The sequence below is a fragment of the Hyperolius riggenbachi genome, chromosome 4 (genome assembly GCF_040937935.1).
Source record: "Hyperolius riggenbachi isolate aHypRig1 chromosome 4, aHypRig1.pri, whole genome shotgun sequence".
Taxonomy (NCBI): Eukaryota; Metazoa; Chordata; class Amphibia; order Anura; family Hyperoliidae; genus Hyperolius; species Hyperolius riggenbachi.
In genome coordinates this window covers 105,690,014-105,712,580 of record NC_090649.1, presented here as the reverse complement: position 1 = coordinate 105,712,580, position 22,567 = coordinate 105,690,014, and the positions used below count along the sequence as shown (strand labels likewise).

General features: G+C 46.4%; 2 protein-coding genes across 3 annotated transcripts in view; one reads left to right on the top strand and one right to left on the bottom strand.

The window, feature by feature from the left end:
* The window catches only part of SH3YL1 (SH3 and SYLF domain containing 1), a 175,176-nt gene extending 156,002 nt beyond the window's left edge, over positions 1-19,174 (bottom strand). The window contains exons 1-3 of the mRNA XM_068280373.1: positions 18,950-19,174; positions 4,909-5,019; positions 1,348-1,461 (exon numbers count right to left, since the gene is read on the bottom strand). Of these exons, the coding sequence (XP_068136474.1) occupies positions 1,348-1,461; positions 4,909-5,019; position 18,950 (226 nt within the window). The 5' untranslated portion in view covers positions 18,951-19,174. The remainder of the gene's footprint in view (positions 1-1,347; positions 1,462-4,908; positions 5,020-18,949) is intronic.
* A 27-nt stretch (positions 19,175-19,201) lies between these two features.
* ACP1 (acid phosphatase 1) overlaps positions 19,202-22,567 on the top strand; it is a 30,043-nt gene continuing 26,677 nt past the window's right edge. For both annotated transcript variants that reach the window (XM_068280375.1, XM_068280374.1), the window contains exon 1: positions 19,202-19,362. In XM_068280375.1, the coding sequence (XP_068136476.1) occupies positions 19,320-19,362 (43 nt within the window). In that variant the 5' untranslated portion in view covers positions 19,202-19,319. The remainder of the gene's footprint in view (positions 19,363-22,567) is intronic.

Sequence of the window (22,567 nt, the reverse complement as noted above, 5' to 3'; positions counted from 1 at the left end):
TCTCGCCATGGTGCGCACCAGTCCAGCACGGCCATCACTACACAAACAGCTGTTTGCGGTGCGTTACACGGTGAGTTTGGTGTGTCAGTGTGAAGCAGTACCTTAATTACACTACCTGATTGATGTATACACATGCAAGATGTTTTAAAGCACTTTAGGCCTGTCATTTAGCATTCAATGTGATTTCTGCCCTTAAAACGCTGCTTTGCGTCAAATCCAGATTTTTCCCGGGGACTTTTGGCGTGTATCCCACTCCGCCATGCCCCCCTCCAGGTGTTAGACCCCTTGAAACATCTTTTCCATCACTTTTGTGGCCAGCATAAATTTTTTTTTTCAAAGTTCGCATCCCCATTGAAGTCTATTGCGGTTCGCGAACTTTAACGCGAACTGAACCTTCCGCGGAAGTTCGCGAACCCGGTTCGCGAACCTAAAATCGGAGGTTCGGCCCAACTCTATTGCTGTCGCTAGTTCGCATACACACGCAGTATGCGTGGCGGACTAGCGACAGTTGCGGCGACAGCTGTTGCCGGCGTTTGGCCACGTCAATCGCCTGGCGACAGCCCTCACTGGCGACGGTTCGTGGCGCGCGACTCATACACACGGAGGACCTGCCGCTGCAACATGCGCATGCCATGTGTTTGTGGCGACAGTTGTGCCCTGTGTGTATGAGCCTTAGTGTGAAAGGACCCTCAGTGAGAAATGGAAACTCTGTCAACTACAGTTGAAGCTGCAAAGTCTTGTATTGTTGCCAGCTACAAACTACTGCTACAGTGCAAAAAAACACTGCTACAGTGCTGCTGATGTGACAGATCACAGTGTGTTGAAACTGCTGCAGATCTGACATCAGCTGTCTATTCATGGAGATTATTATTATTATTTAGTATTTATATAGCGCCGACATATTACGCAGCGCTGTACAGTGTATATATATATTGTCTTGTCACTAACTGTCCCTCAAAGGAGCTCACAATCTAATCCCTACCATTGCCATATGTCTATATTATGTAGTGTAAGTACTGTAGTCTAGGGCCAATTTTTAGTGGGAGCCAATTAACTTATCTGTATGTTTTTGGAATGTGGGAGGAAACCGGAGTGCCCGGTGGAAACCCACGCAGACACGGAGAGAACATACAAACGCTTTGCAGATAGTGCCCTGGCTGGGATTCGAACCAGGGACCCAGCGCTGCAAGGCGAGAGAGCTAACCACTACGCCACCGTGTTACTAACGAGGACCCTTTATTTTGCAAGGTGAATGAATCCGTAACAAGAAATCAGATCTCGTGTTTACTTCGGAACACTTACAACATAGGCAGGATCATGGTAGTGTTGGGGTTGGGAATGACTTACTTCCATCTGGAAGGCGGGCTAGGACTATTCCGCTTCCTCCTCTAGCTGTTACCAAAAAGCCCGCTTTTATGACAGAGAGAATGGCCAGGCCTTGTGCTTTAGCAATTACGTGAGCTGTGAATTAAAACAAGGATATATCAGGTACACTGAAGATACAGGTATTATCTCACACATGCAGCCAGTAATTTTTGCCAATGTTATCTAAATTTTATCTTAAAAAGTTATATACAGTGGACATGGTGTTTGTGAGATGGTGTTTGATTTTAGCTAAGGCCCAAATTCCTTTGGCTGCGTTTGCATTTTGAAAAATGCTTTCTCATTCACTTGAATAAGAATCGTGACAAAATCACGGCAAAAACCCTGTGCTTGGTTTTGCTGCGATTTTTAAGTGAATGAGAAAGTGTTTTTCATAAAGCAAATGCAGCAAAAAGGCAGTCAGTGGAAATAGGGCCTTTTTCCTAAAGGAAACTGTAACCAAGGAGTCAACTTCATTTCGATAGGTAACTGATACCCCATTTCCCACAAGAAATCTTTCTTTTCTTGAATAGATCATCGGGGGGGAGCTGTATGGCTGATATCGTGGTGAAACCCCTCCCCCAGTGTGATGACCATGGTCCAGACAGTTAGCTGTCTGTGAACCTCGTTGCATTGTGGGAAATAGTGGCTGTTTCCAACTGCCAAGCAAGCACTGAGGAAAGATTTTACAATAGGCAAACACTGACTAAATAATATATACTTGAATATTGTAGAAAAAAATAAACAATTTTATGTTGAGCCTGAAGCCACTCTGTAAAAAAACTCCAGATACTTACCTAAGGAGAGGGAAGACTCTGGGTCCTATAGAGCTTTCCCGTTCCTTTTACGGTCTTCTCGTTCCAGTGCTGGCTCCTCCGTTCAAATCCCGCGCCGCAGAAGGCTTTGGAAGCACAATTGCACATGAAAACGGGAGGCGCCATGCTGTGCATGCGCAAGTGCACAAGAGAGTGTCCTTGCACATGCGCAATATGGAGCGGCCCTTATCTTGAAGACTTCAGAAGCCTCCCACAGAGCAGTCTCCGACCAATGGCTAATGGGGGAGCCAGCGATGGAGCGAGGGGACCAGGAGAGGAGCAGGAAGGCTTTATAGGACCCAAAGCCTTCCCTCTCCTTAGGTAAGTATCAGGTTTTTTTTTGTTACAGATTGGCTGCAGACTCCCTTTATGTACACGTACCACAGGGGGAAAAACAGTATTGTTTTGTGCAGAATTTAACCCAAAAGACTAATGACTTGTGACTAAGGCTAAACAAGGCTTACAAAGGGGATAGGCTCATATAACATCTCTTTTTTTTTTTTGCGATGTGATTTTTCTGGTGACCTCAGCACAAAGCACAGAACATGGAGAATTGATGGCATTTTCAGGCTGACGTGCATTATCCTGTCAGTTGAAAGAGTTATCAGTCACAAAAAAAGTGATTCCTTATCACTTCTTTGTTTGTACAAGGGAGGCATCAGTCCCTGAGATTTTGTGTAAAGGAGCCCATACACTTACCGATTTTCCCGCCGATATACAGCAGATTCAATCACTGTGATCGAATCGACTGTGAAATAGTTGCGCAAACGCTGCCCGAACGATCGATTTCCGTCCAAAATCTATCATTCCCGTCGATTCCCATCGATCTGTCTGTGCGGAAGATTTCGCTCGTTCGCCGGCGGGTAGGGAGTGCGCCGATAGCGGCGTTCGAATGCCCGATGACCGACGCAATACAGTGGCAATACATTACCTGATCCAGCCGGCGCGAGTCCCCGCTATCACCGCTGCTTTTTCTCCGCGCTGGGCTCCGAGTCCGGCAGGCTTCACTTCTTCCTGTCCCGGCAGGAAGTTTAAACAGTAGAGTGCCCTCTACTGTTTAAACTTCCCTGGACAGGAAGTCGGGTCGGAGCCGAGCGCGGAGAAGAAAACAGCGGAGACATACAGAAAGGAATGCTCAGGAAACTCTGTACTGAAATCCTCTAGGGGTCTCCCTGCTCATGATTAGGGCGATTCCAGTAGCCAAACTAACTAGGGCCTAAATACTAGGGCCTTGACTAGCATCTGGAAAGAGCACAGAAAATAGTATCAGATAAGAGCAGATCTGAGCTATTGGTGGACAGTGTTCATGTAATTAAGGCGGCGGGAAATTTGGGTGTAGGGTAAAGGCAAAAAACGGCTCACTCTGATCCTACAAAAGTCCTAGCGGCGTTTTTCTTCATCTCTTTTCAGCACTTTGCAATTCGTACTAAAAAGGAGAAAAATGAATATCAAAATTATTTTGCGTATTTTCTTACTTTCTTGTGGCTTAAAAGGAAAAGGTTACGGTAACTGGATAGGGGTCACGGTCTCCTTTTCAACCACATACAGTCTTGAATACGATAGAGTCGTATTGGTTGTTAAAAAATATTTACTTGTTTTGTCTAGTAAGTGGCCATAAATTCTAATGAGCAGTTCACTTCTGCAAAAGATCATTACTAATGTTACTCTGTGCTACACTGTATTCAGCATCTGTTGTCTTATCTGCAAACCTCTGGTGCAGGAGATACTTTAAAGGACAACCAAAGTGAGAGGGACATGGAGGGTGTCATAATTATTTCCTTTTAAACAATACCAGTTTTACGATGTCTCCCCATCACCAGAGTCTGCTTTATGTTATGTTGAGGAAACTGTTGATCTTATCAATTTAGCCAGGATGCCCGTGAAAACCTCCTGAAGTAACAGTTAAGGCACCTAATTACATTTATTTATGTTTGCTAAAGAAGGTTTCTCCTCTGTATGTCAGTATATACTATGCTGTGTTTTTCACATTTTGTCAGGAACCAAGTCCGATGAAGGCTTTTTATAAGCCGAAAGCTTACTGTTTATTAAGTTAGCCAATAAATGGTATCATCCTGATTCAAAACTCCTTGTAAATAACACCAATAACACCACACAACTGTCACATACGACAGTGTCAGCAACACCAGATCTATGCATGTTCAGAGACTAAGGCCTAAGATCAGCAGGATAGCCAGGCAGCCGGTATTGCTTGAAAGATATCCAAGGTGAGCACTTAAATCTAGCTTTACTTACCTGGGGTTTCTTCCAGCCCCTAGAGATCACGTGTGTGCCTCACCGCAGCTCTGGTCTTGCTCACAACCTCTGAAGTATCACTGACCCCAATGGGTCGGCATCGTCTGCACATGCAAGATAGTGTGTCTGCCCACGCAAGACGCACCCACGCCCCCTGAAGTGTACTGCACAGTACGCTCCTGACGTGGGCGCACATACCCACGCAAATGCATAAGACCCCCATCGGGGGTTGCCGATACTTTAGAGGCAGCCAGCGAGACCCAGGAGAAGACAGGAGCTGCATCGAGGAACACGTGACTTCTAGTGGCTGGAAGAAGCCCCAGGCAAGTAAAGCTAAATGTAAGTGCTCGCCTTGGATATTCTTTAAAAGGAAATAAATATGGCAGCCTCCATATCCCTCTAGCTTCTGCTGTCTTTTTTTCCAATGAGATGCAGTAGTTATTTCTCAGGGGAAAACACCAAACACATAAAATCATACCTGGGATAATTTTATCAGGTCCAGTTCTAGAACTGATTTCGGTGAATTCTCTTAAAATTTTTGCAGCTTTTCTGGCTTCAGACTTCAAGTTGGAAGGAATAGGATTGTTCACTGAAAATACAACATTTTACAGATCTTAGCAACATAACACATGAAGATGTGATCAAAAATGACCATTTCAGTTAAAGTGCTTATAGATCGTGTTATGATAACACATACAATATTTCTATGGTATTGCAATATAGATCCATAAGAGCCAGCAATTCTACCAGATCTGTTGCATGTTGCTCAGTCATGTGTGTAGAACTTGCAGTCGGTCATACAAAACAGGAGAATTCACTGTTGCATGATGTGTGCAACAAAACTGGCAACACTGGCCGCCTCAATGCCCACAGGAGAGTATGTTTTCCAGGGTTAGGCAGAATGGGGTTTGAGAAGGATATGGTAAAGGCCCTGGGTAGTGTTAGGGACAGGTCAATGTTAGGCTAGGTTTATTAGTTATGACTAGAACAGGGATGTAAAAAAACGGTCCTTCGAGGGCAAAGATCCTCCACACATTTTTGGTACAGCTCAAATTAATTGATGGGTCTGAATCAGGATGGTCCATCAGGTAGAGCACATCTCTTTCTCAGTCCATCCTAAACACTGGCATGGATCTGGCCCTCCAGGCCTGGAGTTCGACACCTGTGGACTAGAAGAACCAGGGCAGGGTTTTACGATACTTCTGGGCATAGTTCTAATATAAAGGGTTAAAAATGGGTTAGATGTACAGCGCTGCCCATAATTATTCATACCCCAGACAAATTTTGACTTTTGAGGTTTTTTTATTCATCCAGCAAGTAATTTGACGGGAAATGCCATGGGTGTCTCTGAAAAGATAATAAGACGACATACAAGAGGCATTATTGTGGGAAAAACAATTCACAGCTTTTATTTACATTTGAGCAAAAAGTGTCCAGTCCAAAATTATTCATACCCTTCACAAGCTGTCACAGTCTGTGGGAAAATCCAAAGTCCTATACCATTCAAATAGTCCAATAACCCTGCATTACCCTTTCAAAGTATCCTAATTACCATGATTAATTGGGAACAGCTGTTTTAATCAACAGGTGAAAAACAGCAGCTCTCTGCAGTTGGTTTGTGGACAGTCATTGCTAAGACAAAGGAGCTCAGTGAGGACCTGTGGCTGCACATTGTGGCTGCTCACAAGTCAGGAAAGGGCTACAAGGCCATTTCTAAATGTTTTCAAGTTCCAGTGCTACAGTGCAAGGTATTATTAAAAATACAAGATGTTTCGCACTGTGAGAAATCTCAGAGGACGTGGTCGAAAGACAATAGTGACACCAGGAGGATAGTGAGAGAGGTGAAAAAGAATCCAAGGATCACCACCAAGGCCATCCTGATGAATCTGGACTCTGCTAGTGGCAATGTCTCAAGGCAGACATTCCAACAGACACTGCACACTACTGGGTTCCACGAATGCAGAACAAGGAGGACGCCACTTCTCCAGATAAGGCACACAAAATCTCGCTAGGCCTCTGCAAATCCTCATCTGGACAAAGAAGAAATCTTCTGTGTTATGGTCAGATGAAACAAAAATTTAAATGTTTGGACACAATGATGTTTCTTTCATTTGGCGTAAAAAAGGAGAAGCATTCAACCCAAACAACACCATCCCCACTGTCAAATATGGTGGTGGGAACCTAATGCTTTGGGGGTGTTTCTCAGCCAATGGACCAGGGAACCTAATCACAGTAAACGGCACGATGAAAAAAAGAGCAATGCATGAGGATTCTCAATGACAACATCAGGCGGTCTGCAGAGAAACTTGGCTTTGGGCACCTGTGGACATTTCAGCATGACATTGACCCAAAACACACAGCAAAAGTGGTGAAGAAATGGTTAGCAGACCACAACATTAACGTTTTGGAGTAGCACAGCCACAGTCCTGACTTGAATCCAATTGAGAATGGTTAGCGGGAGCTAAACATCAGGATGATGGCGATAAGACCCTCCAACCCGAAAGATTTGGAGCGCATCGCTAAAGATGAATGGGCAAAAATATCTGTGGAGACATGCAAAAAGCTTGTCTGCAATTATAGGAAGCGTTTGATTCCTGTAATAGGCTTTTCTATTGATTATTGAGAAGGGTATGAATAATTTTGGACTGGACACTTTTTGCTCAAATGTAAATAAAAGATGAGAATTTTTTCCCCACAATAATGCCTCTTGTACGTCGTCTTATTATCTTTTGGGAGACCCCTATGTCATGTCCTGGCAAAATATTACTTGCAGGTTGAATAAAGTAACTTTAAGTCCAAATTTGAAGGGTGTATGAATAATTATGGGCAGCACTGTAGGTGAAAATTGAAACAGTATGGGTAATGCTGGGAATACACGGTTCGTTTTTGCCTTCGTTTAAACCTTCGTTTCGATTGTGCCTTTTGTCCTTTTCGATCCCGAAATAATCGGTCATACGGTTAATATCACCACCCACGGTTTCGTTTTTTTTTTTCGATTCTGATGGTTTCGTTTTTCCAATGAATGAAGGCTGCAAAGAAACGAAACGAAAATCCCTTTTTACAGGGACGGACTAGCATAAACGAATATATAATCGATCTGAACAGCCATCAAGCCTACCAATGGCTCGATTAGATGGATAAAGAGAGATAATATCAAACATGTTCGATCACTAGTCGTTCGTTTTTGGGGTCTATTAATCGAAACTATAATGAGATTATGACTATTTTCACATACGTTTTCAACACTCGATTCGTTTACCGAACGAATCGAAGGTTTAAACGAAGGCAAAAACGAACCGTGTATTCCCAGCATTAGTCTCTTTGCAGGGAAAAAGTTAAGAGTAGAAGCAAGTTTACGTTAAGGGCTTGGGGGGAGGTGCGGGTAGCAGTGAGCAAAGTGTTAAGATAAGAATGATGGTAGGATGGGGGGATAGTAAGGTTAGGGAGCAGTCAAAGCATAGGCATAGTAGAGGAAAGTATAGCTTAAAGAGGAAGATCATTTTTCAATGATGTATATTCTATGGTACAGCAACTGCATGGTATCCCTTTTAGACACATTTTTTGCGGTGACTGTGATATTCCTAAACTATTAGCTGTGTTGCAGGTCTATAGCAACCCTGAATTTTCCATTCTATAGTTATGCGTAAGTAACGTATAGCTGTAATGCCACTAACTTTCGTAACATGTAGCTTTCATTTAATATTAATTTCCCAATTCACACACAAATATTTTCCTAGATCTGTGCATGAGGGTCTTGATTACCCAGTGCCATAACATTTAAAACAGTGTTCCTCAACATATTTATCACATGTCCCTTTATTAATGATTGCATTGGCTAGGTACCCCTATTGTTGGCCATATCGTACCCCTTGACGCCTGTATATTTGTTAGGAGGACTTCAGAATTAAGTATAAATGCCTATCATTTATATATTGTCCCTCATTCCTTGATGCTTTTAATTAACGATTAATACTTATTCAAATGTACTTGTGTATTTTTTATTTTAGTCTCAAACATTGTTAAAATATATTGACTGTGTCATGTTCAAGTAACCCTTGAAGGCTACTTTAGTGCGATATGTTGAGAACCTAAGACTTAGAAAACCAGACATTAGCAATGTTGGACTTCTCCATGTGCAGTTCCAATTCACAGTCTCCACTTGAGTTGAAGGCTGGAGAGAGGGCACTGCACATAGGCAGAGGTGCTACATGGATGGCACAAGGAGTGTGGAGAAAACTGGGGCACAGAGAAAAACAAGTAAGGGTGGGGGCAGGCTTTGAGGTTGGCACTATGTGGGGCTTATGGGACGGGGGAGCAGGAAAACGCTTTACAAGACTGGATACAAAGCAGGTAGACTTACTTAAGGCCTTAGACGGAGGTGGCAGACACTATACAAAGCCTAGCAAGGCTGCATTCTGCAAGGCTGGTTGGGCACCCTGCATGCAGCCGGAGATTACCAATTACACAGCTACTATGTGCAGAACAGTTTGTCTAAAACAACCACCTCTGTTTTCCACCGAAGTGACCAAGATAAGTATTAGCTAAAGGTAGGAATTCAACTCTTTGAATTACGTCATTTCTGCAAAAATGAGGTGACTTTTACCTGATCAACAAATGTATAAATAGGCCCCTCATGCTTGAGAACAGCACTTATTACAATAATACCAACAATTACTGGGTCACAACTGCTTGCCAACTCAGAATAAGGTGCATTCCCCTTTTGTGATGTCAGGGACCTTGGTTGAGGCTGTGTTCCTCTGGTTTGAGGACCACCCATGATCTACAGTCTATGGGTACCTTGCTGTAGGCTCATATAATCAAATAAATATTCTTTGGTCATTGCTTGGTTTGAGATTTAAGGTGGTATGAAACTCAGCATTTCTTCTCTGCTCTAAAAGCAGCATAAAACAGACTAGGAAAAATAAAATTGAGAGCAGAACAGCATTCAAACAGTTAAACAAAGCAGTTTCATCTTCAGTGGAAAACTTAGCAACCTATGCTGAGAAAGTGATTACATGGCCTTTTGTTTATGTTTTGGTATCAGTCACAATTAGTACATTCCTAGCAGTGCTTATCTGAGCTGCATGCTTCACAGTAGCTGAAGAAAGGAGAGAAATCACAGCAGCTGGAAAAAGGAGAGAAAATGCTTACTAGATAATTTATAATATATAATATATAAATGTAGCAGCTATGCAATAAATGCAACAGCAACTTTCAGAGCTGATTAACTGTACTTTGGGAACAGAGGAAATTACTTGTGCAGAAAAGCAAATATGATAACTTAAACTGGTAATAAAGAGTAGGTAAACATATTTTCATTGAATGTTATGTCAGAGTTTCATCCTGCTTCAGAAAAATAGAAAAAAACACAACAAAAAGTTTTCATCATAGACAGTCGTGCTCAAGGAAAAAGACACAGGTAACCATTCACCGGTTCAACTCTTCATTTTGTTTTCTCTTATGAAGGCTCTCTGCTGCTAGCAGGTTTTAATAAACTCAATGTACATAATTGTGTATTAGGTATTCAGTGACTAGGCAGGAAAGGGATAAAAGTAGAACGCAACAGAGGGATAATTTCTGTCCAGAGAGTTTGCTGAATTGATAAGTTGCAAATGGAGTGATTAGTGACTGCTCAGCTGGGAATAGGTCTAATTTCCAATGTCAGCTGTTGATGGAAAGGTAAGGAACAGAGAATGAGTCAGCAAACAGAGTCTATCTGAGAAAAATTGACTCTTTCATTTGGACGTTTATAAGACAATAGCGTCAAGCCAAAGCCATTTGCATCATGACTAACGGAAATACATTTTCAGGCTGAAATTTAAGCTAAATGTTACACATACAGTAAAATTCATATCCCAGTGGTATGCTATGCTCATCTACAAGGTACATTTAATATAAATCATTATACTTAAAGTACAACACTAATTATTTAACCTAGAATAAGGGATGATTCAAAAAAGGAAACCTATAATGGAAAGAACGCTCTCTATAACGTGACGGTAAAGAGACGAAAGTATGGAAATAAACATCTATGAAAGTCCCAATGCTACCAGCACAAATGGAAATGAGTTATTTGCAGTTTTGAATGTTTTGAGCACGATTATTGTCTCATTTAGCTAATTTTAATCCTACGCAAGAACAGGTACTTGAGAAATCATCAGAACTTTTTCTTGTGATTTCCGTTTTATGAAACCATGTTTACGATGTGAATTGGGTGCAAGTAAAGTAAGTTAAAGGAAACCTGAAGTGAGAGGTACAGTATATGGAGGCTGCCATATTGGTTTCCTTTTAAACAATATCAGTTGCTGGGAAGTCCTGTATCAGTAGTGTCAGAATCATACACCTGAAACAAGCATGTAGTTAATCTTGTCAGATTTTTGTCAGAAACCTCTGTCCTACATGCTTGTTCAGGATAGTGGCAAAAACTATGAGACACAGGATCAGCAGGACAGCCAAGCAAATGGTATTGTTTAAAAGGAAATATGTATGGCAGCCTCCATACCCCTCTCACTCCAGGTTCCTTTTAATAAGATCCGAAAATCAGCTTGTAGTAGCAATACAGTATTTAAAGGAATACTATACGGGGGTTGGAGGAAAAAGAGTTGAACTTACCTGGGGCTTCTAATGGTCCCCCGCAGACGTCCTGTGCCCGCGCAGCCACTCACTGATGCTCCAGTACCCGCCTCCTGTTCACTCTTGGAATTTCCGACTTTAAAGTCAGAAAACCACTGCGCCTGCACAGTCACGCCCTCGCTGACGTCGCCGGGAGTGTATAGCGCAGGCCTAGTATGGTCTTTAAAGTCGGAAATTCCTGAAGTGAACCGGAGGCCGGGCCGGAGCATCGGTGAGTGGCTGCGCGGCATAGGACGTCTGCGGGGGACCATTAGAAGCCCCAGGTAAGTTCAACTCTTTTCCCTTTCCAGTAGTCCTTTAAGCCAAAATGGTTTTTGCTGTATTTTTCAGTTTTGTGCAGAATTGAGAGGGCGTATATTAGTGAGATAGATTAGATCTGTTGTTTTGTTTTTTTACTACTGTTCTTGGGCACTAAAATTCATTATTGGTTGATTTCATGTTCAAACACGTACTTCTAAGGTGCCCATATATCTGTCGATTTGACCTGACAGATTCAATCATTAGGATCGAATCTGCCAGAGATTGTTGTCGCCACACTGTTTGTTGCCCAAGGATAGTTTAGATTGATTTCCAGCTAAATTGTCTGAAACCATTAATTGCTCCGTATGGAAAGGTCATGCTTGAAATGTGCTCTCCCTGGCCCATGCAGATTCTTGAAGCACAACCGCCATGCTCAGATACAGCTACATAGCGTGCCTGTCCACAGCACTAGCAAGCACTCAGCCAGTGGATGGGAGCAGCTGACAGGAAATGAATTAACCATCTTCAGCTTCTCATGGAAAACATGGAGAACTTTTCGAAGCGTTTTTGATTGATCAGAGCTTTTTTAAAATTGCTCCCATTCACTTGCATTAAAATAGCGATAAAATCTCATAAAAATCTCAGCGATTGTGTAAATTTTTACACGTGCACGATTTTACGTGATCGTGACAATTTTTACACAATTTTAATGCAAGTGAATGGGAGCAATTTTTAAAAAGCGCTCAGAAAAGCGCTTATAGTGTGTGAGCCCTCAGGCCTCGTTTACATCATATGAGCTTCCGTGCACATTTCGGCAGCACGTATGGTGTGCAACATGCAAGAACGGTAGAAGTGCATAGACAGCACTGCTGCCGTACAGATCATATGTGCTGCGCAGCAGTGTGATGCACTATTGCACGGCTGCATGCATTTTTTGGCCAAGCACAGTGCTGACATACTGTAGTGAATGTGATCAGCAGTGCAGCACACAGCGGCTCAGATAGCGTACGATCGTGCACGTTGCGTTCTGATCGCATGGCTGTATTGCATTAATGATGTGAACGAGGCCTAAAGGGCACTGGATCACATAGGGATGCACAAGGAAGAGGGAGCCTCTGCGAATGGACTGGACCGGCTGCAAAAGCAGTGATGGTGCACTGCACATGGAAGGGGACAGCATCTGGAATACAGGCTTCTGTGCACGGGAGGTAGCCTGCTGCACATGGAATCAGAGAAGGCAGCACAGGACATTTAGCATGCAGCTGGGAGAAATTATAAATCTAGCTCTGGTTATTCACAAACCGTCCTAAATGAAGGAAGGTAGTAGGTTTCTAGTAGGCTGCTGAATTTACTGCAATGTGACCTCAATCACCTGACCTCCCTGACGCCTGCTTCTATACAGCGCTTCTGGAAGCACACAATACACGTGAATGCAGCCTGACCTGCTTTTTATACATTGCTGTGCAAACTCTGTTTCCAGGTGCAATCATTTACACTAAACCAGTACAGTAGGTGTCAACTTTGTGCTTTTTACAGTAAATAGAGAAAGTCAAATGATAACTAGAGATGTCAGCGAACGGTTCGGGAACAGTTCGCCAGCGAACACCTCACCCTGTACTACTTCTGGGACGCTATGACCCGTAGTAGTACGGCTGCGCTGGGCCGGCGGTGCGCGTCCTTGAACTCGCCTGTTGCTGGGCACTTTCTGCGCATGTGCGTGACGTCACGCTCATGCGCAGAGAGTGCCCGGCAACAGGCGCGCGACCAAGGATGCGCACCGCCGGGTTAGCACAGCCGTACTACAACGGGTCATAGCGACCCGGTAGTACAGGCACATAGAGATTCGCTGGCGAACTATTCGCCACCATCTCTAATGATAACTACACTGCTTCTTTAAAGTCTCACAGAGAAGGGCAACATTCATAAAACAAGGCCTAAAACATACATAACTACTAACAATATCAGTTTAAAATTTACAAATACAGCAAAGCCCCCAGTACCCAGCACCAGCGGGGATCGCCTGATGCCAGATACATGTGCTTGCCTGTTGCTTGAGCAACCAGCTGAAAAAGCACAAACCTCTCCCTCCTCTGTGCAAAATAAAATATTCACGGAGTGTCCAGAGCCGTCATCTAACCTATTTGTAGCTGGTAGCGGCTTTCTGGTGTCCTCTGTACATGGTTCCATGTGTGTGGCATGCCGGAGCTGTGCACGGACAGCAGAAAGCTGCTAGGAGCTACAGGAAAGCTAGAAGACCTCGCTGGAGGCTCCGAGAATGTTTTATGGCCTTATGCTGGATACACACGGTTTGTTCCCGCACTCGATTCCCGTCGATGCGCCGCTCGATTCCCGTCAATTCGTTTATTTCCGACATGTCCGACTCGCGTTTCGATGGATCGTTAGGTCGATTTGCCATACTTTACATGGCAATCGACCTAAAAATCATCGAAATGCGCTCGGAAATGTTCGGGAATAATCGATTCGTCGGGAATCGAGCGGCGCATTCGATGCGGGAACAAACCGTGTGTATTCAGCATAACACCCCCCCCCCCCCTCCAAAAAAAAAACACAGTCCCCGTTATACCTTCAGGCATGCCAGTTAGTTAAGATTTCCAGTTGCCTGAGGTCCAGATAATGGGGACTTTGCTGTATCAACAAAATGTTATTTACATCTGTAGCTAGAGCTGATTTCCCAAAACAACCTGCCTTACAGTCACATGGTCAGTTTTTAACCTCTGAATCCTCAGAAGAAAAGCTGCATTTGCAGATAATCATTGCACAAATCCGACCCAAAATGTCCTAAATTATATAAACGTGTTTATTACAGGGTGCTGATACATACAGGTCCCCAAGTTATAGCACACAGCAATGTAACTGCAATGGGCTGTTCACAGTGCCCACATTGCGTTGCATTGTAACGCTGCACGTCAATCATGGAGTGCAGCATGCTATAGCGTTAGAGCGGCTTTGCCGCGTTAGCCTGCTTGCAGTCGCAGCGATTAGCCACATGGCTAATTAATATTCACTGCACTGTGCTGACGGCACTGGCGGGACCACGTGATGCAGAGTGTTCCGCTCACGTGGTCTCCACCAGCGCATGCGTACTATAGTACGCATCACGGACGCATCAAAGAGCCGCTTAACGCGGCTCTTTGCTAACGTCCTCTGCCACCACCACGCGTTGCGTTAGGTGCACGTTATGCGACCTTAACGTAGCACCTAACGCAACGTCTTAGTGTGTAAGTAGCCTAAAACAAAAAATTGAGAGTAGATCCTTATTGTACAAGAAAAAAAAACTAGTGTTTTTTGTTGTTCAATTTGAAATCAGTTCTCAGGAACAGGATTATCCTGATGTTCTATTTAAGTTTACTGGAAGAACCAGCTTTACTTAAAGTGGAACAATAATGACCTATAGTATAGTTGAATGTAATACATTATTCAGGAGACCCATTTAGCATTAATTAGCCTGGTTATAACATCAGAGAAACTACCTATAACAATATACTGCTGTATTATGCTCAGCCTAGGCAATGATATCACACAGATTCTGCCCCTAAGCACTATGGGAGGTCAGGTGTTGATCCTGCCCATGTCACAACAACAAACTAACATTCCACAGTGATGCATCTTGCCAGAAGTAAAAATGCCACCACCTGTGCTAAATTCAATAATGTAGATCAGGGAGAGGAACTATTCCACAATGGGCAAACATTGACTAATTACCACATTTTCATATTTCTGAGTATAAGATGCATTTTTTCTGCACCAAAATGGAAGGGGGGGGGGGGGCTGGGGGAGTCAGTGAGTCGTATATTACGAATGTACAATTGCAGAGTGCACAGAGAAGCACTTCCCAATCTAGCTGGTGCACTCCTCTCCCTCTGTGCATCTTGCTGATGTACGCTGTATCTAATCCTCCGACAGCACCATCCTTCACATGACCCCAGCCGCCATGCTCCTCTCTCCCTCAGTCTCTGTCTCCAGCTGCTACACATTCTGCTGCTCTACACACCCCATCCTTCCTCTGTACTTCCTGGTTACTGCTGCCCTCATACTGTGTAACTTGATGGAGCATGTGCACTAGGGTCATGCACGACGTGCAACGCTTGTATGCCATCAGGTCATATAGTAACATGGTAACAGTAACCAGGAGGTAACTAGGTAGGACAGTGCATGGACAGCAGCAGGATGTGGGCTGGGGTTGTGCAGTGTAAATCATAGTGCACTCGGATACAACGTACAGCGGCAATATGAGTGGAATAGAGTAGTGCGGCAGCAGGATAAAGTGAGATTTTACACGCAGTTGTAGTGTAGTGCAGTGGAGCGCAGCTGGTGGGGCAGTGGGTTTAGTGTATTGTAGTAGCAGGGGTTAATGTAGTGCAGTATAGTGTAGCTTAGATAGAGTAGCTTAACCTGCTGGCTCCCGCTGTCCTCCCCGCCATCCACACCCATCCATGCTGGCACTAGAGAACCCATGGGTGCACTAGGTGCCAGCATGGGTGGGTGCGATAGGTGTGGGCAGGCGGGGAGGACAGTGGCAACCGGCTGTGGCAGCACCCGCATGCGATGGAGCTCTCAGTAATACTATGCATAGCTGAGAGCAAAAGCATCTTCAAATAGCCCTTCAAGGCTCCCCATTGTCCAGTAACAGACAAATGGGAATAAGGAGGATTCTGTCACTTTACCACATTTAAATATAGACTTTTTTTCCTCCAAAACTACAAGGTCTTTTCCCTCGTTTCCACTGTCCTTCTTAAAGGAGAACTGTAGAGAGAGGTATATGGAGGCTGCCATATTTATTTCCTTTTAAGCAATACCAGTTGCCTGGCAGCCCTGCTGGTCTATTTGGCTGAAGAAGTGCCTGAATCACACTAGAAACAAGCATGCAGCTAATCTAGTCATATCTGTCAAAATTGTCAGAAACACCTGATCTGCTGTATGCTTGTTCAGGGGCTGTGGCTGAAAGTATTTGAGGCAGAGGACTAGCAGGATAGCCAGGCAACTGGTATTGCTTAAATGGAAACAAATATGCCAGCCTCCATATACATCTCACTACAGTTCTCCTTTAACCTACTCTACACATTTGAATGCGAACTTTTGAAAAAAACAATTGTGCATTAAATGTGAATGGCGGAAGTTTGCCGGGAACTTTTCTGCCGACCGACTTACTGTTCTGCCATCTATCCCTCTATAAACTAAACTAATCATCTATCCCAACTCTTTAGAAGAAAACAAAAATCAGTCACAATAAAACAGTGAAAGAGCAAAGCCACAAAACCCTCTCCCACTATAAATGTTTGCGCCTATTTTTGTGAGTGCATGAGATTTCAAAAACATAGCATTTGGTTTTCCACTGGGGAAAAAAAAAAAATTAGCTTTCAGACCTGTGTATTTGCAGAGTTTTTTTCCCCTTCCTTTTTTGCATGCTGCATTTTAAGGTTATTGATGGAGGATACAAATGTGTACACAACAAATGTGAAACAATAAAGTGCACAAGTTGTCAGACGTGTGGATGTAGTGCACAAATGTTAAAGGTCCCTTAAGGTGTACCTGAACTGACATGTAGCATGATGAGATAAAGGTGTGTATATACTGTACCCTCTTGTGCCATGACACTACACCATCCTGATACTTCCTCCTTCGCAGCAGAAGTTCCAGCTATGAAGGAGGAAGTGTCAGGATGAAAGACAGCGTGGAGCGCCATGGCAAGAAGAGTCATGCAGTGTTGGACTGGGAGGTGGGAAAGTTGAGGAAATCTACCTGCTGGCCAAGCAGCAGTAATCAGATGTTGCTGCTCACAGTGAAGACTTGCTGCAGGTTTCTATTGGACGTGATAACACAGGGTTAATGCTGTTTGGCCAGGAGGTGGATTTCCTCTGTTTTTCCACCTCCCAGTCCAACACTGGAGTCATGCAGGTAATAACCTTTTCTGCCATGGCTCTCTCCTCAAACACGTGGCTGCAGTTTCACTTCTCACTTCCTGTAGCACACAGAGGTAGCCCTGGCATGGGATGACAGGCAGCTGTAACACAGAGGTAGCCCTGGCATGGGATGACAGGCAGCTGTAACACAGAGGTAGCCCTGGCATGGGATAACAGGCAGCTGTAACACAGAGGTAGCCCTGGCATGGGATAACAAGCAGCTGTAACAGAGGTAGCCCTGGCATGACAGTAACCTTTAGCACACAGAGGTAGCCCTGGCATGGGATGGCAGTAACCTGTAGTACACAGATACCCCTGACATGGGATGGCAGGCAGCTTTAGCACACAGAGGTAGCCCTGGCATGGGATGGCAGGCAGCTTTAGCACACAGAGGTACCCCTGGCATGGGATGGCAGGCAGCTGTAGCACACAGAGGTACCCCTGGCATGTGGTGACAGGCAGCTGTAGCACAGAGGTAGCCCTGGCATGGGATGGCAGGCACCTGCAGCACACAGAGGTACCCCTGGCATGGGATGGCAGACAGCTGCAGCACACAGAGGTACCCCTGGCATGGGATGGCAGGCACCTGTAACACACAGAGGTAGCCCAGGCATGGGATGGCAGGCACATGTAGCACACAGAGGTACCCCTGGCATGGGATGGCAGGCAGCTGTAGCACAGCACAGGTACCCCTGGCATGGGATGGCAGGCAGCTGTAGCACAGCACAGGTACCCCTGGCATGAGGTGCAGGCAGCTGTAGCACACAGAGGTAGCCCTGGCATGGGATGGCAGGCAGCTGTAGCACATAGAGGTAGCCCTGGCATGGGTTGGCAGGCACCTGCAGCACATAGAGGTAGCCCTGGCATGGGGTGACAGGCAGCTGCAGCACAGAGGTAGCCCTGACATGGGATGGCAGGCAACTGTAGCACAGAGAGGTAGCCCTGGCATGGGATGGCAGGCACCTGTAGCACACAGTGGTAGCCCTGGCATGGGGTGACAGGCAGCTGTAGCACAGAGGTAGCCCTGGCATGGGATGGCAGGCACCTGTAGCACGCAGAGGTAGCCCTGGCATGGGATGGCAGGCACCTGTAGCACACAGAGGTACCCCTGGCATGGGATGGCAGGCAGCTGCAGCACACAGAGGTAGCCCTGGCATGGGATGGCAGGCAGCAGTAGCACAGCAGAGGTAGCCCTGGCATGGGATGGCAGGCAGCTGTAGCACAGCAGAAGTAGCCCTGGCATGGGATTGCAGGCAGCTGTAGCACACAGAGGTAGCCCTGGCATGGGATGGCAGGCACCTGTAACACACAGAGGTACCCCTGGCATGGGATGGCAGACAGCTGTAGCACACAGATAGCCCTAGCATGAGATGGCAGGCAGCTGTAGCACACAGGTAGCCCTTACATTAGATGGCAGACAGCTGTAGCACACAGAGGTAGCCCTGGCATGGGATGGCAGGCACCTGTAACACAGCAGAGGTACCCCTAGCATGAGATGGCAGGCAGCTGTAGCACACAGGTAGCCCTTACATTAGATGGCAGACAGCTGTAGCACACAGAGTTAGCCCTGGCATGGGATGGCAGGCACCTGTAACACAGCAGAGGTACCCCTAGCATGAGGTGACAGGCAGATGTAGCACACAGATAGCCCTGGCATTAGATGGCAGGCAGCTGTGGCACAGCAGAGGTGGCCATGTCATAGGGTGGCAGACCGCAGGTACTCACTTGTAGGGCAGCTCTCCTCTCCTGGCAGTGTATAGGCTGCTTCCTCATACACTGCAGCACCACACCCTGCACTTGCAGGCAGGTGGATGAGGAGGAGGGGAATACACCTGTTACCCCGGCTGCCACCATCCCACCCCTCCAGCCATTATCCCCCAGCCTATCATACAGGCCCGGCAGGCGGGGAGTCTCTCTACAGCTAGTTTCCCACTCAGTCACGTGCTTTTTCAGTCAGGCGATCTGACTAGTCGCCTAAAGCCCGCAAAAGTGACGCACTTCCGGCATGGCGAGCCTCTCGGTCTGGCGGTGACAGTCAGGGAGGACACGGTGCCGAGTTTGTAGCAGCAGCAGGAGGTGGGCGGGGACAGAGAGCATGGCGGCGGCTGGCGGCAAGTCGGTGCTCTTCGTGTGTCTAGGTGAGAGAAGGAAATGAGTGACGGTGCTAATGTAAGGTCTAATGGAGATAAGTGCTAGATAATGTAGTGTAGTGGTATGCAGAGCAGTGGAGGGGGCATTGAGGGCTGTGATGGGATAATTAGGGCAGTGATGTGTTATATATGGGGTAATGGAGAGCAATGATTGGTTATATGGGGGCATGGAGAGCAATGATTGGTTATATGGGGGCATGAAGAGCATTGATTGGTTATATGGGGGCATGGGGAGCAATGATTGGTTATATGGGGGCATGGGGAGCAATGATTGGTTATATGGGGGCACGGGGAGCAATGATTGGTTATATGGGGGCACGGGGAGCAATGATTGGTTATATGGGGGCACGGAGAGCAATGATTGGTTATATGGGGGCACGGAGAGCAATGATTGGTTATATGGGGGCACGGGGAGCAATGATTGGTTATATGGGGGCACGGGGAGCAATGATTGGTTATATGGGGGCACGGGGAGCAATGATTGGTTATACGGGGGCAAGGGGAGCAATGATTGGTTATACGGGGGCACGGAGTGCAATGATTGGTTATACGGGGGCACGGAGTGCAATGATTGGTTACACGGGGGCATGGAGTGCAATGATTGGTTACACGGGGGCACGGAGTGCAATGATTGGTTACACGGGGGCACGGAGTGCAATGATTGGTTACACGGGGGCACGGAGTGCAATGATTGGTTACACGGGGGCACGGAGTGCAATGATTGGTTACACGGGGGCACGGAGTGCAATGATTGGTTATACGGGGGCACGGAGTGCAATGATTGGTTATACGGGGGCACGGAGTGCAATGATTGGTTATACTGGGGCACGGAGTGCAATGATTGGTTATACGGGGGCACGGAGTGCAATGATTGGTCATACGGGGGCACGGAGAGCAATGATTGGTCATACGGGGGCACGGAGAGCAATGATTGGTCATACGGGGGCACGGAGAGCAATGATTGGTCATACGGGGGCACGGAGAGCAATGATTGGTCATACGGGGGCACGGAGAGCAATGATTGGTCATACTATTAAAGGGGGCATAAAAGGCAATGATTGGTTATATAGAGGGCACGGAAGGCAATGACTGGTTATATAGGGGGCATGGTGGGCATTGATACACTATATAGGGGGCATGTAGGGCATTGATTGGTTATATAGGCAATATGGAAGGCAATGACTGGTTACATAGAGGGCATGAAGGGTAGTGATTGGTTATATAGTGAGCATGGAGGACAATGGTTGGTTAGATAGGGGGAAGCAGTGATGGCTTATAAAGGGGCTATGCAGGGCAATGATGGGTTATGAAGGGGGCATGGAGGGCAGCCATGATTAGTTCAGGGTTCTCCCCAGAAATGTTTTCTAGCTGGGTGGCATGAAAAAGTAGCCGGGTGGGGCAATATGAGAAAAAGCAGGGCCGGTGCTTCTGTGCACGACTCTGCTTACAGCATAGGAGGAGGTGCGCCAGTGACAGCCGGGTGCTCATCAAAACTAGTCAGGTGGAGCACCTGGCTAAAAGAGCCTGGGGAGAGCACTGAAGTTTATGAGAGGAGAGTGCTGAGTAATGTAGGGGAGTACAAAGGACAATGATGGGTTATAAAAGTAGTGTGGTAGGGAATGCTGATTAAACCTCTGACCATAAGAAAAAAGGAGGTACTAGTTTAGTTGATGCAGCAGAAAACCTTATAGGGAAATTCCATTAACTTGATTAGGTGGATGGCACCCTCTCGAACCGCTAATTTTCAGATAGGTTGTAGTAAGCTACAACCACACTTTTTAACCAATAACAACGCTTCATGCCGTAGAGGGTGCTGTGATTGGAGAACTGTTAGAGGTTTCCTGCTGGGTCCCTTAAAGTAGACTAGAGAAAGTTAGATACTTACCTCAGTAGAGGGAAGCCCCTGAATGATCCAGAGACTTCACTGAGCCTCCTCCACCTTACCGCAGCTTGCTGGGATCCTCTTCTTGGCCATGTTCCTGCCTATGTACGAGCACTGCGTAGGCACAATTTTAGCTTGTGCCTGCGCAGTACCACAAAGATGCTCCTGCACGGAGGGGGGGGGGGGGGGGGGGAGGAAATGGTGCTCTTGGTGTGTTTGGGTGAGAGAAGGAAATAAAAAACGGTGTTCATGTAAGCTTTATGGAGAGCAGTGCTAGATAATGTAGGCGACATCCAAAGTTGGGTTATGTACAGGACGAGACAAATAACACTTTCCTTCTAGCGGACTTGAAGCACCAGAGCTGCAGCCACTAGGACGTGCTCTAAAGGCAGTAGCAGTGTTAGGGGAGACTTGCCTAGGGTCTCCTACTGAATAGGTGCTGGCTTACAGAACATGCAGAGCCAGGATTTGAACCCAGGTCTCCTGTGTCAGAGGTAGAGCCCTTAAAGAGACTCTGTAACATTAAAAAGATCCCCTGGGGGGTACTCACCTCGGGTGGGGGAAGCCTCCGGATCCTAATGAGGCTTCCCACGCCGTCCTCTGTCCCACGGGGGTCTCTCCGCAGCCCTCCGAACAGCCGGCGACTGTGCCGACTGTTAGTTTAATATTTACCTTTGCTGGCTCCAGCGGGGGGCGCTGTGGAGGCTTTCCGTTCCGAACTACACGGAAATACCCGATCTCAGTCGGGTCCGCTCTACTGCGCAGGCGCCGGAAACTTGCGCCTGCGCAGTAGAGCAGACCCGACGGCGATCGGGTATTTCCGTGTAGTTCGGAGCCGACAGCCGTCAGAGCGCCTGCGCTGGAGCCAGGAAGGTAAATAATGACGTCACCGCTGCCCGGACTCCACGGAGGGCTGCAGCGAGACCCCTGACGGATGGAGGACGGCGTGGGAAGCCTCATTAGGATCCGGAGGCTTCCCCCACCCGAGGTGAGTACCCCCCAGGGGATCTTTTTATGTTACAGATCCTCTTTAAAGGATACTGCAGCCGAAAGGCTGCAGAGAGATAAAACCTGCATTGTGTAGGTAAAGAAAAGGACATACTCACCGCTCCCCTCGCTCCCTGCCGTCGGGTCCCGCTCGTCAGCCACAGCTCCCGGTACTGGCCGACTCTCCTGACCCCTGACCCGGACATACTGCGCCGCACATGCGCAGTATGTCCTGTAATCTTCGCTTCTGGCGTACTTGGCAGTACTGGTCAGAGTCTTAAAGGGATGCCCATGAGAGGTCCTCGGAGTCCCATTAATGCATCC